General features: G+C 46.0%; 1 protein-coding gene across 1 annotated transcript in view; it reads left to right on the top strand.

Annotated features, from left to right (window-relative positions):
* Positions 1-16,476, top strand: part of PAPPA2 (pappalysin 2) — a gene marked incomplete at its 5' end in the record, with an annotated part of 184,615 nt that overhangs the window by 72,460 nt on the left and 95,679 nt on the right. The window contains 6 exons of the mRNA XM_019528350.1: positions 1,845-2,037; positions 5,049-5,170; positions 6,920-7,412; positions 9,312-9,440; positions 13,437-13,528; positions 15,070-15,263. Of these exons, the coding sequence (XP_019383895.1) occupies positions 1,845-2,037; positions 5,049-5,170; positions 6,920-7,412; positions 9,312-9,440; positions 13,437-13,528; positions 15,070-15,263 (1,223 nt within the window). The remainder of the gene's footprint in view (positions 1-1,844; positions 2,038-5,048; positions 5,171-6,919; positions 7,413-9,311; positions 9,441-13,436; positions 13,529-15,069; positions 15,264-16,476) is intronic.

Raw genomic sequence — 16,476 nt, 5'->3', positions numbered from 1 at the left:
GGGTAAGTGCAATAGAATTCAGTCCTTGGGACTCAGCGGAGACCACTGGAGTTGTAACTGCACAAAGATGATGATACAAGGGATTCTGGATATCCTGAGCGTCCATGCACTATTGTCTCACTACACCAACTCTCCTTCTTTCTCCCTGAGGCTCGTGCCATGAAAACACAATGTCTAATTCTTCTGAGGTTTCCAGAAAATGATGGCAGCTCCTTTTCTGGAGATGCTTCCAGTAGTTAAGAATTGAGCCCATCTCTTCTGCTGTCAAGGCTGGTTGCACAGATATGTGTGGCAACAACACTTCTTTTCTCCTGCTTCTGTCTATGTAGATCAGAGGTGGTTAAAGCATGGTCCATAGGTCAGAGGGTGCCCAGGGAACTGTGTAATCTGACCCACAGGGTTTCCAGAGGGTGTGGAAATGTGGTGGTGTGGTAAGTGGAGGTAGCTTTCATTGCCACAGCTCCTGGCACCACAGTGATTAATGCTGCTGCCACTCATCCTACCACTACATTTCCAGACTCGAGAGAACCGTGACCCTGTATACCAGATTAGGCCCTGGACTGACCTCAGGTGCTAGGTTGGGCTTGTAGACTGCCCCCACACACTGAATTTGGCCTGTGGACTGGCTCTGTGTCACTCATCTAAACTAGTGCTGTAGACTGTATGTTCCTTGGGGCAAGGACTAGACAGTCACCAGATGTGTTCACAGCACCTGGCACAGAGACCCTGACCTCAGGTGCCACATCTAGGTATTTGTGCAATTCTGATAATAACCAAGGGCCAGATCCTCTGCTGATACGAGCAAGTGTATCTCTTTTGACTTCAGCACAGCGATTCCTATTTACGTGAGCAGGCACATTGGAGGAAGAATAAAGGGAAAATCTGTGCCAACATTTCCTGTCTCCAGAGAACTGTTTTAGTTTTTCAGTTTTTTAAAGTCCAAGGCTATCTCTTGCTCCTCCAAATTCCCATTGATTCAGGATTTGTTCTTTAAATACTGCCAAACTAGACTGAGAAGATCTGGGGCAGAGGTGTCATTACTTTGACAGGTGGCCAATTGCAGGACTGGCTGTGTTACACCCTGTTCAGTGGTTAGGCATGTGCCCAACTGACAGTAGTCTGGTCTAGGGTACCAGACAGTCAAAAAGGGGTAGTACCCCTACACACCACCCACACTGCTGTGCAGTGGACAAGATAGCTTCTGGTGTTCCTCAGCTACCCCTGAGGGGAGGGTCCTGACAGGGTCATGTTTTCGATGAGGCTGTGGACTGTAGGCTCAGCTGGTGTGAATGGGCTTAGTCCCAATGCAGCCACTCCATCAGCTGTGGCTTTGTCTCTCTGCTCCCACTCTGTACTCACAGGAGGGGGCCTTTGGGATGTCTGGAAGGCAGGTCATGCACTGTAGCAATCATGATGCCTCTTTTACATGCATCAAGGTCTGATCTGAACAACTGATTTTCTTTCTTTCCTTTTTCTTTATCCCCCCAAAACAACTCCTTGCTGTGTAGTAAGCTCCTGTTATTACGCTGTCGCCTGGGCTCTAATGCAGTGTGACTTAAGGAGGACCCTTGTAAACAACCATGCTGCTAAGGGATTTGTGAGGCCAGCGGCTGCTGAAATAGTGCCATCTTGTGGCAGATTTGAGAAATAACAAGAGAGGAGTCTTGTAGAACAAGCCACTGGGATTCTCCCTAGCCATCCTCCTCTGGTCCTTCAGAAGACTGTTGCAGTGGGGTTGCACTTAGTAGCAAAGGTTACGATAATACTTGTCACCTGAGGATCTCAACACATTTCACAAACAAGTTTCTCCCCACACTCTCTTAGCCTTTTCTCTTTTCTTCCAGATGATGACTGTACTGACAGCTTCACCCCAAACCAGGTGGCTCGGATGCACTGCTATTTGGATCTGGTGTATCAGCAATGGAGCCAGAGCAGAAAGCCCACTCCAATCCCCATGCCTCCAATGGTCATTGGTCAGAATCAAGACTCCCTCACAGTGTACTGGTTGCCTCCCATTAGTGGCATTCTCTATGAAAGGTAAGAGGTTTCATGTTTTGCCTGCAGGAAAACCAGGTCAACTGAAATGCACTAGGGAAAGCAAGAGTCTCTGATGGCTGGAGACCTATTTTGTAGTTCTACCACTGAACGCCCCCTGTAACTGGATGCCTAAATAGCCATGTGTTCTTATTTCTACTGCAAAGTGCCTGACACTGTTTATTTGAACATGGTTCCTTAGAAGAAGTCATTTGGCACCAGACTGGGGAATTTCAGAAGTCAATGAAGGTGATGAAGATGAGTTGGCATATCCTTCAAACCATGTGCCAGCTGGCACATCTTGCCTGGTTCTTTTGTGTTTGAATAAATGGGGAGCAGAGAGCTATTCGTACAGCTGCCTCATAGAAATGGAGGAATGAGGCAAAACCCTTCCCAACTGTGTCCGCCAAAATTGCATATATAGCTGTGTATGTACCACTGTAATGGCCATGTAGGCCTACGGGTTGAACAAGAGCCTTCCAAAAAACATTCCATTGTCAGGGTGCTGGGAGAGGAAGCCAAAGCGTTTTCTGCTGGCAGAGATGATGCCAAATGCAACCCCAGAGCACAATCATGGAATAAAAAATGAGCTTCACTTAGCACGTATTGTATAAACTAGTGATTTACAAGGAGGAAATATGGTCTTGTGGTTAAGGCACAGGACAGGGAGCCTCAAAATCTGGGTTCTGTTACCAGCTCTGTCACGAACTCTTGCTGTGTAACTCTGTGCATGTCAATAATGTTTTCAGACATGAGTAACTAAATTTAGGCACTTATACTGTATGCCCACATGCATGCCACACAACACCAGGTGTTTTTAAAAGCGCCCTATGTTGCGTTGCATACATTTGCATAAATAGTGAAATGCACGTCAGTGCTGAGAAAATGGTGGTAGTGTACTTTTGAACTACTAAAACACATCGAAGGTGTTTTAGTTTCAAAGTGCACCGCTGCCATTTTCTTAGCACTGACGTGCATTTCATCATTTATACAAATGCATCCTTCACTGACTCAATTAATCAAGTCTACTCCAATGCACTGGATTTCCGGCATGTCGGAGCAGACAAACATATGTGTATAAATGCCCCCAAATGCCTAGCCTGGCAAAAAGCCGGACACCCACAAATCCCATTCATCTTACCCTGTGGCTGCTGCTTGAACAATTAGGCCACTCATACTTATCAGTGCCTAGGTACAGACTGGGGTCCTGAAATTAGGTAGGTGCCTGTGTTTATGAATCTGAACCGTATCAAATGAACATCCATCTGCTTTTGAGTTCCTATATATCTAACACTGGGCACATCTGCATGTGTCCCTATGGCACTGTTGTTACTGTGCCGCCATTTAGGAAGCACTAAATGAGAGCGCAGTAGCAGCCCTCACTGCACTGTGCCAGCAGCACACAGGCGTTTTTTGCTCCTGTGTCACCAAACCAGTGCACTATACTGAAGGAGTGCATTGCTACAGTGATGTAGCTGCGATGTCACAGTTTGTGACTGCCGACACTGCATCACGTTGCTATGTCACTGTAGCATCTTATATAGACATTCCCACTGTATTTTGAACTATGGGCCTAATCCACAACCCAGTGAAGTCAGTGAAAAGATTCCCACTGATTCTCATGAACTTTAGACATAGCTGTATGTAGTCTTCTGATTATTAATAGCCAGGCAAATGCTCGTACAAGCATGAGAGTGACTCTAGCTAAGGCCCTGATTCAGCAGTCCATGCCTATTCAGTGAACTGCTTTCACAACTGCTTAACTTCATGCATGTGCTATTTAAATCCCATCAACTTTGATGGGTCTTAGGTACCTACTTAAAGTTAAGCACAAATTCAAGTGTTTAAGTGAATGGGGTGCACTAAAGCACATGCTTATATATTTGGTTGAATAAATCCTTGTGGATATTCTCTACTTGTGGAAGCTGTGATTTGCAATGGGTGTACACCCATAAGACGTTTGGAAAAGAATAAGAATAATACTTTGCATTTCTCTGACAACTACCAAATGAAAGCCCTTTCCAAATATGAATGAAATTGCACATCCCTCTAAAGCTATTTTACAAATCTGTTCCCTTTCAATTCAAAGAAAATCAGTGGCTGAGGACTTCCTGGACAATCACAGAATACCGTAATCAGTCATATGCTGCACCAAATGGTATATACACAATGCTTTGTCAGTGCTCCTAAAAGTGCATATCACCTAACCTGGGCTACTCTGAGCTATTAGGTGGACTTGGGTAATCAAAAGAATGGCTCTGATAGGAAATGACTAAGCTTATGATTGAAAAAGATATGAAAGTAGAAACGTAGGACAGGAAGGGATCTGCTGGGCCACCAAGTCTGGTACTCTGCCCATCACAGGCAATCATGTCATGTAAACCTCTTTCATTTAACCCACCATGCTCCATCTTAAATCCAGTTAGGCTCTTTGCCAGTGCTACAGACCCTTCTATACCAATCAAAGGGAATATTTTACAGACTCCTTAAAGCAGGGAGTACTCTCTCTCTCTCTCTCTCCTCTCTCTCTGTCTCTACTGGTGAGATTAATGCTGTCCCTGGTGGTTAATATCATTTATTTTTGTTATGGTTATCCCAAGAAGTCAGAATTGAGATCCTTTGTGCTGGGTCCCATACGTGCACACACACAATGAGACCAGTCCTATCTCAAAGAGCTTGGAGCCCAAATTAACAAGCCAAGCCAAGGGATACTATCATCTCCATTGTACAGATGAGGAACAGAGGCAAAGAGTGTTTAGTGCCTTGTCCAGGGTCCTACAAGGAATTTGTGACACAATTGGAGTCAAAGCCAGGTTGCTGCAAAGCCACTCTCTCTCTCTCTCTAGCTTTTTCCAGAGGTTACTTGAAGCACATGCAGGTCAAGTGGCTGACCAGAGGTTGACTTCTTTGGGGTTCCCACAACTCGTCCAGGCATCCCAAGATGGGGATGAATGGAGGAGAATCCAGACTGTAAATGGATGTGTCTTTTTCATTTTTCTCTCACTGCTCTTTAGAGAGCCTGGCACCCTCTGTGGAGACTGTGCTGAAGATGGGACTTTCAGCCAGTATGTACATGAGGCCTCTTCCCCTCGGGTCTGTGACTCCTCCGGATACTGGACCCCAGAGGAGGCAGTAGGTAAAGTGCTTTGTCTTTTCTCTTTCACTTACCACAAGGAAGTTACAGCTCTGACTGCAGCTTCTCTAGATGTTTTGGAAGTCAGTTTTCTTTGCCCAGGATGTTAACTGGAGATACCAGTAAATGGGAACAGTTGGGATGCCTAGATCAGTGGTTCTCAACCTTTTTGGAGTTGGGGCACCCCTCCATAACTTTTTTGTATTTAGCACCCCCCTTGTTGAGAATCCTTATTGTGCTGCCTCAGTGCTTCTCAACCAGGCTGCCACCACAACCAAGAGGAACTGTCCCATGGGACAACACCTCTGTTTTGTGGAGAAGCATGCAGGGTCATGCTGGAAAGGGTTGTGGCAGAGTGGGTGCTTCTGCCTGCTTTAGGTTTATCATATAACCCTAAGGCAGGCAGGAGCACACACTCTTGCCCCAGCCCTTTCCAGTCTAGCTCCACATGAGGTGCACAGGGTAGTTTCACTTGGTTGCAGAAGGCAACAAACAGGCACACACCCATGCATTTCCCATGGATTCTGTGCAGACATAACACTAAACCATTTTAAAAGGCAGGGGGCATCTTGCTGCTAGAGATTGCATGACTGTTGAACCAGTGCAACTGCTGTCTCTGTCCACTCATGTACTTGGAATAGTGGAGCCAAATAATTTACAGTACCAAAAGAGTAGAGCCAAATAAATTGTTGGGGAGCTGTATAAAACAGGTTTAAAGTTATAATGGTTTAGCTCCTACTTTGAATGCCTTAGAGATGGCAGACAAAACAGTTACAGCAAAGTAGCTGTAAAGTGTTATTACTGTTCATCTGTCTACACTTATAGCTTGCCTCAGATGTGAGTACTTGAATGGCATATACCTGAAAACTGGCTTCTTTTACTTCTGTGAATGGGAGGGATGCTCCACATGGACCCTTATGCTGAAAGTGGGCATGGGTTGCTCACAAAGAACTTAAGTTGATTTTTCCCTCTATCCCTGGTGTACAGTTAGAACTGCTCGTGGCATTGAGATCAGCCACAGAGTCCTCCTGGGGCAGTGCATGCGTTCATTTGCGTCTGTATGCACAAGTGTGTTTGTGAGCATCCAGACAATAGCTGAGCATGGGGAGATGTCTGGAGATGTGGAGGTCTTCTGTTATTTGCATTACTGTGTACACTATGTATTTGTGGCAGCATATGTCAATATATGTTTCTAAGCATGTATGCTTTGGCCTGTATTTGTGATTATAGTGAGCATGTGTCTGTCTGTATATACAGATATGTCTATGGTTCTATCAAAATGCACATCTGTGTAAATGTGGTATTGTGTGTACACTGCTCTGTATAGTATGTGTGTTTTTGCCTGAGTTATCATACTGGTGCAACCATGTTTGCACAAACATGTTTGGTACAAGCAGGTGTGCATAAATCTGTGCATGTGTACACGCTTATAGGATCTTTGTATCTTCCTGCCTGCTGGGATCTCAGGATTTGTGCATAGATAACCAAATGTGTCAAACATTTGCGTGCTCCAATATGTGTTTGTCCTCTGTGGTATTATTTATGTGTGGTGTGTATGCACACATATATGTGTATGTTTGTACATACAGCAGTAAGTTATGTAGTTTGTATGTCCACACAAGATGCGTGTGTATGTGCATGCATGCATCTGCACAGGTGACCAGTGATAAGATGCATGTACCTATAGAGGATCATATCTCTGAAGTAAGATACCCTGCTCCTTATAGGGATCCTTATTTTTCCTGTGTCTAGGGCCTCCAGATGTGGATCAGCCCTGTGAGCCCAGCTTGCAAGCCTGGAGCCCAGAGCTCCACCTGTATCATATGAACATGACTGTCCCTTGCCCTCAGCCTTATGGCTGTATCCTGGAGCTGCATTTCCTGCATCCTGTTTACCCAGATTCACTTATGCTCTGGACCACATACCTCTCCACAGACTCACCCAAGGCTCTCTCCAACATTGAAATCTTGACGGAGCATGGGGAATCCATCCCCTTGGGACCCCTGGACACCTTCTGTGACATCCCTCTTACCATTAAGCTCAACATCAACAAGAAGGTATCTGGGGTAAAGGTCTATACCTTTGATGAAAGAATGGAGATAGATGCTGCTCTCTTAACCTCCGTGCCTCAGAGCCCTCTCTGCTCCAACTGCAAGCCTATACGGTACCGGGTCCTTCGGGACCCACCATTTGCTAATGGGTCCCCCATTGCAGGGATACAGATGCACCGAAAGTTCACTGACACGTGAGTAGCAAGGTTGATTCATCAGAGGCTATGTTGTTTATGGGGGTTCTAGTTCTGATTGCTGTCCTTTTAGATTCATTGGTCATTTTAGGATTGAAATGTTTGATCTCACAAGTGGACTCTGTATCCGTCACCAGAGTTTGCCCTAAAACACCCAAGTGCATATAGCAGTTTCATGTAACTAAATACTCATCAAGATGAGCCAACTGGAAGGAACCCCTTACCTTTGAGGCATTTCCCAGTTGTGTAATGAATGTACAAGACATAAAGAGCAAGAGGCAATGCCACGAGATGGTTTGAGAGAAAAGTGACAGGCATTTCTGTATTACCTGGCAAAGACCTTCCCCTTATAATTTCTGCTTATAGCAGTTTAGAATGGGGGGTAGGCATACCTGTATTTTTGTTTGTGTGTTTGTACACAGACTGCACTGTCAGATATTCCTAAAGCTTGTATCCCAATACAAAAAGAGCCTTTAGACCTCATTATCTGACTTTCTGCACCATACAAATCAGATAATGACTCCTGCAGCAAACCCAAAAACTCTTGGTTCAGCTAGCCAACTGTCACACTGAATGTTTTATTGAAACTTTTATAATACTAGAGATGGGCCACAACCCATCTCAGACCTAAATAGTGCTAGACTTTGGGTATGTCAGAAATTAGAATCTAGATTGGAATTTGCCAAGCTGCCATCATAATGGGCCAAATCAAAAGTCTCATTCCCAGTACCCTAAACTTTTGAGGGAATTCAGAACCCAGATCCAGATTTGAATTGAATCCAGATCTGAATCTGCAGTTAAGTGACTACAACAACAATGGTGGCTGGCAAGGCAAACTTCAGTAAGGCACTAAGGACCAGTTGTCCCACTCCTGATGTTCTTTCTTCACTCCCACCCATACCACTTTACCTTTTACCTGTTTCCCTTTCTCAGTATTCTGCTTCCTTAGCCATCTAGCCATTGGGTAAATACTCCAAAAGCACCTGAGCAATTTAAGAGCCAAAGTACCTGTATCAAAAGTCACTTAGGCACTTAGAAATCTAATTCCCTTTGAAAGTCAGTGGTTCTTTGGTGGTTTAAAAAACTGTATCCATTAGTTTTGCAGGATATTCTTAGTCACATTCCTAGTGCCCTCTGCGACACACAGATAGAGTGGAAAGGTGTTGAGAGTGGGTGGAAGGATATTCAGTGTGGGTTTTCAAAAGACTGCAGCATTCATTGAACACTGCTTCCATTGTGAGCTCACGGGGAGTTTGATTACTGACATTACTGGGTGCATAATTAGATCATTACTAAGCACTACTGAAAATCCTATATGAAACCTTTTTACAGAGCTCCTAAATCATTTGCTGTGAGGAAACAAGCTAACATCTCTTCATCAGCAGCTCTGGAAAGGGAGCAAATGAGTCGAGAACTTCACCTTTGGCCAGGTGTACACTAGATCAATGAGGACTGTGAAAAGCTCTCACAGCTTCATTGACCTCCTAAGCTGGCAAAAGTTCAGGTAGAGATGAGGCTGTACCCATAAAAGAGGGCTTCTGCCAGGTTAGCTTCTCTCATTTGAGGAAGTGGCATAACCATGCCAGTAGCAAACCTCTACAACTGACAAGTGCTGTGACTCTAGTAAAGGACTCTATTCATACAGCTCTGCTGGCACAGCTACAGTGGAAGAGGATCTCTAATGTATGCATGTCCCCTGGTTTCCCACCTGGTTGTGCAGCTTCCACAGGGCTGTTAACTTTCTATTCTGCCTTTGTACAGAGCATGTGAGTCCCAGGGTCTAAAGCCAAACCCAGTGTCTCTCATGAATCTGTTGTAAATAGCTACATATAGGCATATGTCTTGCTTAAAGCTATTGCTGTCTTTCACAGTTTGTTGGATTCCTCTGTGTTTCCGCAGGGAAGTCACACCAGGTGAACTGTACCGCTACCAGATCCAGGGGGTGGCCGGGACAGCCATGGGAGAACCCTCACCACCATTAATCCACATTCATGGTGCTCCTTATTGTGGAGATGGAAAAGTGACCATGTAAGTATAGCATTCCACACAAGATAGAAAGTTATTTTCAAAGAAGTCCTGTTAAGCAGGTTGCATCCTAAAACTAAACCAAACCAGCCTAATCTGCCATTCAGATACACTAGATTTATGCCATGGAAACTCCTCTAAACTTGGTGGCTCCCAGCCAACCCAGCTAAACTGATGATGAAACCCAAAACATTTAAGCAGCATGAGGGATAACAAGTTGGTCCATTTCTGAGCCACCCATCATGGCCAGCTCTACATGGTTGTAGTCAGCGCTTTCCACTATCCCATCCTCACATCCCACCCGGACCAAGTCAAGTGGTAGGACATGCTCGACAAGGACTAGGGTCCCTGGTGGACAAGTTTGTATTCCATCTCAATACCATTATCCACCAGGGAATCTCAGCTGGAGGCTCCTTCACAAACCTGTTGCCATGGGCATGTATCTGGTGTGCTTCACAGACACCCCCAACACCTGTCTCTCCTGTAAGCAGAGGGAGACCCTGGCTCACACCTACCTTGAGTGCACCAGGCTACAGCCCCTTCACTACCTCCTTCGGGCCCTCTTGTTGAGGTTCTGGCTGCACTGTTCTTCTCACCTGGTTATTTGTGCACTCCCCATCTCTAGCCCCACACAGTTCCAGGACCTTCTGGTCAACCTCCTCCTGGCCTGAGCCAAGCTAGGCTAGCCATCTATCTCACCAGGAAGGAGGTTCTGGCCGGGAGGACCCCCAGGGACTGTGGGGCTTTTCTGTCCCTGCCCCAAACCTGTCTCCAGGCAGAGTTTCACTGGGTAGTGTCCACTGGCTCCTTGGGTTCATTCATGAACCAGTGGGCACAGTTCAGTGTGGTCTGCTGAGTGCCCCCCCTTGGTGCACTCATTAAACCTATGACCTCACTCCTGTCTGGGTTATATTTTGATTTGTCCCAAGGAATTGGTTGTTTCTTGCCCAGTTGGCCTCCCTTCTAAGGGAGACTTGCAGCATTTCTTAGTGGGCATTGGCCTGTGGTCCCTTAAGCAGCACATAGGCCTGTTGCAAAGCTTCATTATCTCCAGGAGTTAGCAGTGGGCCTTGAGAGGTGTGGAGTTGGGACATGGATTCTGATCTGAACTTCTCCCAAAGTTGGCAGGTGCTTGGATCCAGGGTTTTGGTTATGACCCATCTAATTATAATAAAGTTTCACAGTTGTTAACTCCAAATGGGATCATTGTGGCCATTGAGTCTGATTTCCTGCAAAGCATGGGCCATAGAATTTCACCCAGCAACTACTGCATCAAACCTGGAAACTAATGGTTCACCTCGAGCATATCTTTTAGCAACATAGTCTTGATTTAAAGACTCTTCAAGTGATGGAAACTTACCACATCCCTTGGCAACCTATTCCAGTGCTTAATTATCCTCCATGGTAAAATATTATGCCATATTTCCTACTTGACTTTTTCTGACTTCCAACTTACAGTTTTATCAGAACCGTTTTTCAGTGAAAAACTCTGCGTCAGCTTTTCACTAAAAAATATGAAAAATTGTCAGTGTGTTTCTCTCACAGCTTTTTTAAATCTGGTCTTCCCTCACAGCTTTGTGAAAGCAAAAGGAAAAGGATTATGCTGGTATAGGAACCCCAAGGGGGAAGTTGATTAGAAACAGGGGTCTATACTTTCAGCTGGTGTAATCTGGTCATGGACTCCAGTGAGGTAATGACCACATTAGCCCTGATATCCAAGATGACTGATGTTGGAAAGGCAGAACAGGCAGAGTAAATGGGAGTAAGCAGCTGAGAATGTAACATAGTATAATGTTACTGATCTCAGGTGTAGTTAGGAATGCAGTTTGGGGAACCCACTTTTAACAAATCCTTCCCTTCAAGCCTTCAGGGTGATATAACACAGGTGGGCAAAATGCAGCCCGGGGGCTGGATGTGACCCACCAGGCCATTCTATCCGGCCCACAGCGCCCCTAAAAAATTTAGAAAATTAATATTTATCTGCCCCTGGCTGCCTATCATGTGGCCTTCAATGGCTTGCCAAAACTCAGTAAGTGGCCCTCTGCCCAAAATAATTGCCCGCCCCTGTGATATAACAGTAGAAGTGGTTCAACTTGCTAGATCTTTTTGATGATAATGTGCAGGAAGTTGCACTTGTGTTTGAAGGCTGCTTTTGAAGTGATGTCTTTGTGGATCCATGTAATAACATGGACATTCTTCCTGGTATAACATTTCCCTTAGTTTTGCCATCAGACCAGCTTTTGCAGTGTAGTGGCAGGCTGTGCTCTTGGAAACTGTTTTCTTGTTCTTGTGAAGTACAGGACAGAGTTTTTTGGAGTTGTGCCCTTGCTTGCTTATCTCAACCCTCTCTTCTCTCACCTCCCCTTCTCCACTTGCTACCAGAAAACCTGCTGCTTCCCAGATGTTTCATGCACAGAGCTCTGCACAGCAATAAAGGCACTTCTTTTGGACCACAAAAAATTAGATCTTTATCCAAGCTGCTGTTTGCAGCCATGAGGTGCAATGTGTGCTTGGAGCTATTGCAAAATTTTCCAAGGGCATGGAGCTTTCTGGTGTTGCCCTCCAAATCATCCCCACTACAACTTGTGTTCCAACCTGCAGAAACCTGCAGGTTGTTACACCAGAAAGATTTTCTGCCTACTCCACCTCTCATCTTCTCCTCACTGCATTCACAGTTCTCCAGCAACTCTTTCCAGATGTGTCTTCAGCATGGATGGATCTAGGATTTTGAAAAGGGAGGTACAGGTGGTGTGGCACATCATCATGTATAATGCAACATATTTTTCTCCAGTTAATGAGAAACTAGAAGCTTTACTAATATGCTAGCAGCCTAGTGCTGCTTTAAATCAAAGCAGAAACAAATATAACTTTATTGGAATGTGCACTAACTTGCTAGATTATTGGCACATCTACATGAGAGGCTGGCTGTGCAGTATCCCATGAGTACCACGCAGTACCATTGCATGGCAGGAAGCATGATGTGACACTATTGCACAGTAGTCATAAGATACTGCGCAGTCAGCTTCACAAAACTGCTGTTCCTTGGTGTGACTGCACAGTAAACCTGGTTACTGCACAGTCATTTAATACCTGTTTGTACAAATATTAAATGACTGCATAGTAACAACTGTGCAGTCATCATCTTGCATAGACACGGCGTGTATATATCAAGTTTAGAAAACACAACAACCTAGGCAAAAAATAGTCAAAAGATTATTAGTGCTGTATTCCTGATAGTTATATGTACTCTGTTATTTAGATTTATAAAACAAAATCTAGCCTTCTTGAGTCTCTTTACAATGCATCAATACTTCATTGTCAGTCATTTCCACACCTGAATTAATATTACCATAGCTGAGTTAAGGTTTTTAGCTAGATCTAAAAATGGTCTGCAGGGTTGTGAAATAGAAGAGAGACATTACCAGGAATGCCTAACAGATAGTAAAATTACAAAAGAACAGATAGTTTGAATAGATTATAATGAGCTATGAAGCCAACTGACTCTCTCACCGCTGCCTGAATACCACCGCCTCTCCCAAGCAGTTGATTTTAAGTTTGAGTGGAGCAGAAAGCATAGAAAAGTAGGGTTGGAAGGGACTTCAAGAGGTCATCTAGTCCAGTCTTCTGTTTAAAGCAGAACCATCCTCAACTATCCTCAAACGGATCAAGGGAGGACGTGTAACTGCACCATGGCACCCCCCTTGGACCTGCTCCTGGGCCTTGGTAGCTGCCCTTTCACACAAAATCCCATCTTGAAACCTCAGGGGAAAATGGGAATGGGAATGGTGGGAAATGGGAAACCCCTCTGCCAATGGGGTTTTCCAGCCCTTTACCCCCTGACAAAAGTCATACTCTGCTTTCTCCATACACTGTCATCCCATGGCCCCATCCATGAAATTTGACTCAGTAGTAGCTTTTAACCATTGAATCATTATCAGATTCCAGCCTGAAAGTTGTAGGCAAGGGTGGTCTTAATGATTCTTGCTGACATTCTCCTAGGAGCATGGATGAGGAATGTGATGGTGGGGATCTGTTGGATGGAGATGGCTGCTCTAGGACATGCAAAAAGGAAAAGGGCTTCAACTGTGTTGGTGAGTTCAGGAAGATCACTCTGTCAGGAGCACAACTGGGATGTAGGTGATCGGGGCTTAACCCTAGAGGGTCACAACCCAGGGGTCAAGAGCAGGCAGGTCAACAGGCCAAGGTCTGTAAGCCACCAGGATGTGGTTGGGCAGGGCACGACCATAGAGTCTTGAGTCGGGAGCAAGGATCCAGACTGGAGACACTGGCTAGGGAGTTTGGAGTATGCAGCTGTAAGGGACCAGGATGTGGGAGATCACCAAACTAAAGCCTGGAGGCAACTGTCAGAAATCAGGGGTCTGGGCTGGAACACAGGGGTCAAGGAGCTGGCAAGGCAGTCTGGAAGCAAAGGCGTCTGGGCAGAGGTCTGGAACAAGGAGGCAGCCTGCAGGAGCCAGAAACTAATGGGGAAGAACCAGGAACAAGGATGAAGCCAGGAAGCCAATAAGTGGGACTCAGGGACTGGGAAACTAGGACCCAATAGGCAGGACCCAGGACAGTAGGGACACACAGTCAGAAGCCCAAGGGTAGGCAGTGGCATCTACTCTTGAATAACCTGTTGGACACTAAAGGAACTGCTGCTTCAAGCAGCTAATCTTACCCATGCAGGCAACTGGGGCCATCTGGGCGTAATTAGGCTACTGTTAGCCAGGCCCACTTGGTAACCCAGGCCAACCAAGGCCAACTTAGCCTGCTTGCTGCTCTAACTCCAGATACAATTTGCCCTGCCCAGAAGTAAGTCTATCATGTGTTCAACATTGGCTGCAGAAACTGGAGCACTTTAACCTGGAGGGCCATGTCAGCTGGGGCAGACCTTTCACCTTACCCCTTCTGTCCAGACCCTGCAGTGACACTCCTCTGAACACCTAGTCACTTGGCCCATTACTGCAGAATATCTGTCTTCAAGCTGTGCTCCTGGGGCAGTCTACAGATCCCATCTTGTCCCTGTAGTGTAGATTCCATCCCTCAACAAGCCCAGATGCTGCTTGCTAATCATAGCCCAGTCCAGACATGCTGAGCATATCCATGCTGTTCTTACTCACACCCATCTGTTTAGATGAGGGGTGTTAAACTCACCCTCCCTGGGCTGGATCCTTGCAGGTCAGATCCTTGCAGATCAGGGCTCTTTGCAGGTCAGATCCGGACCTGGCCAGCAGCTGCTGGGCAAGCAGCAGTGGTGGCAGAACCATCATTCACCCTCCAACCTCAGAAAGGCACCTCTAGCAGGGCCCCATCTTCCCAAATTGTGTGATAGGCCCTACCCCTTACACTCACCCTGCCCCAAAATTCTTGGGCCCACCAGGAGCCCCACAGGCATGGGCAATATGTTTGACATCCCTGCTTTACACAATGAGACCCAGGTTCTGTGCAACCTTCTGTCTTTGTTGTTCCCAGCAAGCGAGAAAGTGTTGACCTTTCTTCCCTGCCCCATGTTATATCATCCTTGCAGTGAGCTATTCTCCTTGCTAGGACCCCCTGCCCCATCAGAAGTATCATAGATAGATGTTGGGTTGCATCTGTATAAATTTTGTTGCCTTTGGCCCCTCTGCAGGAGAGCCGAGCCTGTGTTATGTCCATGATGGTGATGGAGAGTGTGAGCCTTTTGAGAGAAGAAGCAGTATCCTGGACTGTGGCCTTTACACTCCCAAAGGATACGTGGATCAGTGGGCAACACAGGCCTTTGCCTCCCACCAAGATGAGAAGTCATGCCCTGTTTCCATAGTGACCGGAGAGCCTATTGTGAAGGTAAGAGCAAGGTATTTCCTTGTATCGGTCCTATCATGGGGAGAATTCCCAAACCTGACATGATCTTACCCTAACCTTCCTGGACTTGCTTGTAGAGCATTTCTTCCAAAAGTCCCATGACCCCTCACCCTTGCAGCAAAGAGATTATCTGGAATCTGGTGATTTATAATTGTCAGTGGAACCTGGGAAAGAAAAACCAAACAGCAGTGCTGGCCCTGTTGTGACATGGGCTGAACTTTGGTCTCCTTTGCACTGCTTTGGGCCTCCACAAAAGGTGACATGATCAAAATGTGACTACAGGAAAAGGGTTTTTTGACCAGGAGCCACACAATTAGCCCTGAAATCCTCTGCCACCAGATTTTATTGAGGCTAACAGCTTTACAAAGGATTCAAAAAACTGTAGTGACTTGGGAGGGAAATTCATTCCTCTGCAGAGCCAGCACAAGATCCATGCACTACTTAAGTTCCACTTCAGCCCTCTTTTCAGCGGTCTGTAGGCCTTGGGCTGCCTGTGGCAAAGGGCCTAACATAGCTAGCAAAACCTTTTCCCATTTGCATGTTAACACGTACTTCACATAACGAGTAATTTACGACTTCCCCTGAAGCTTCCAACACTGGCTGCTCTGAGACGGGATGCCAATCTAGATAGAGCGCTTGTCTGGTCTGGAAGTTCCTGTGGCTCTGTGTTCCTTTGCATCTCATCTTCTTAAATGATATATTGTCTTCTTAATTTGTAAAGTATCCTTTGGTCCTTCTCCGCATGTGCCAGTGTTTTCCTGAACAGTAGTGTGGCCTGGCAGATAGAGAACTGGGCTGCAACTCTCTTCCAGGCTATGCTTCTCGCCTGTTGAGTGATCCTGGACAATTTATAGTTTCATAGTTGCTAGGGTTGGAAGGGACCTGAGCAGATCATCTAGTCCGACCCCCTGCCATGGCAGGAAAGAGTACTGGGGTCAAATGACCCCAGTAAGGTGGTCATCCAACCTCCTCTTAAAACCCCCCAGGGTGGGAGCCTGCACCACCTCACTTGGAAGCTGGTTCCAGACTCTAGCCGCCCTGACCGTGAAGTAGCGCCTCCTGATGTCCAACTTAAACCTTCCCTCCGCCAGCTTGTGACCGTTGTTCCTGGTCACTCCTTGCGGCGCTCGGGGGAACAGGGACTCCCCCAGCGCCTGCTGATCCCCCCTAACCAGTTTATAACAGGCCACAAGAT

This window comes from Gavialis gangeticus, unplaced genomic scaffold, assembly GCF_001723915.1.
Source record: "Gavialis gangeticus isolate Ggan-Ray unplaced genomic scaffold, GavGan_comp1, whole genome shotgun sequence".
Lineage (NCBI taxonomy): Eukaryota > Metazoa > Chordata > Crocodylia > Gavialidae > Gavialis > Gavialis gangeticus.
The sequence above is the reverse complement of the archived record's forward strand: the minus strand, read 5'-3'. Positions and strand labels throughout refer to the sequence as shown.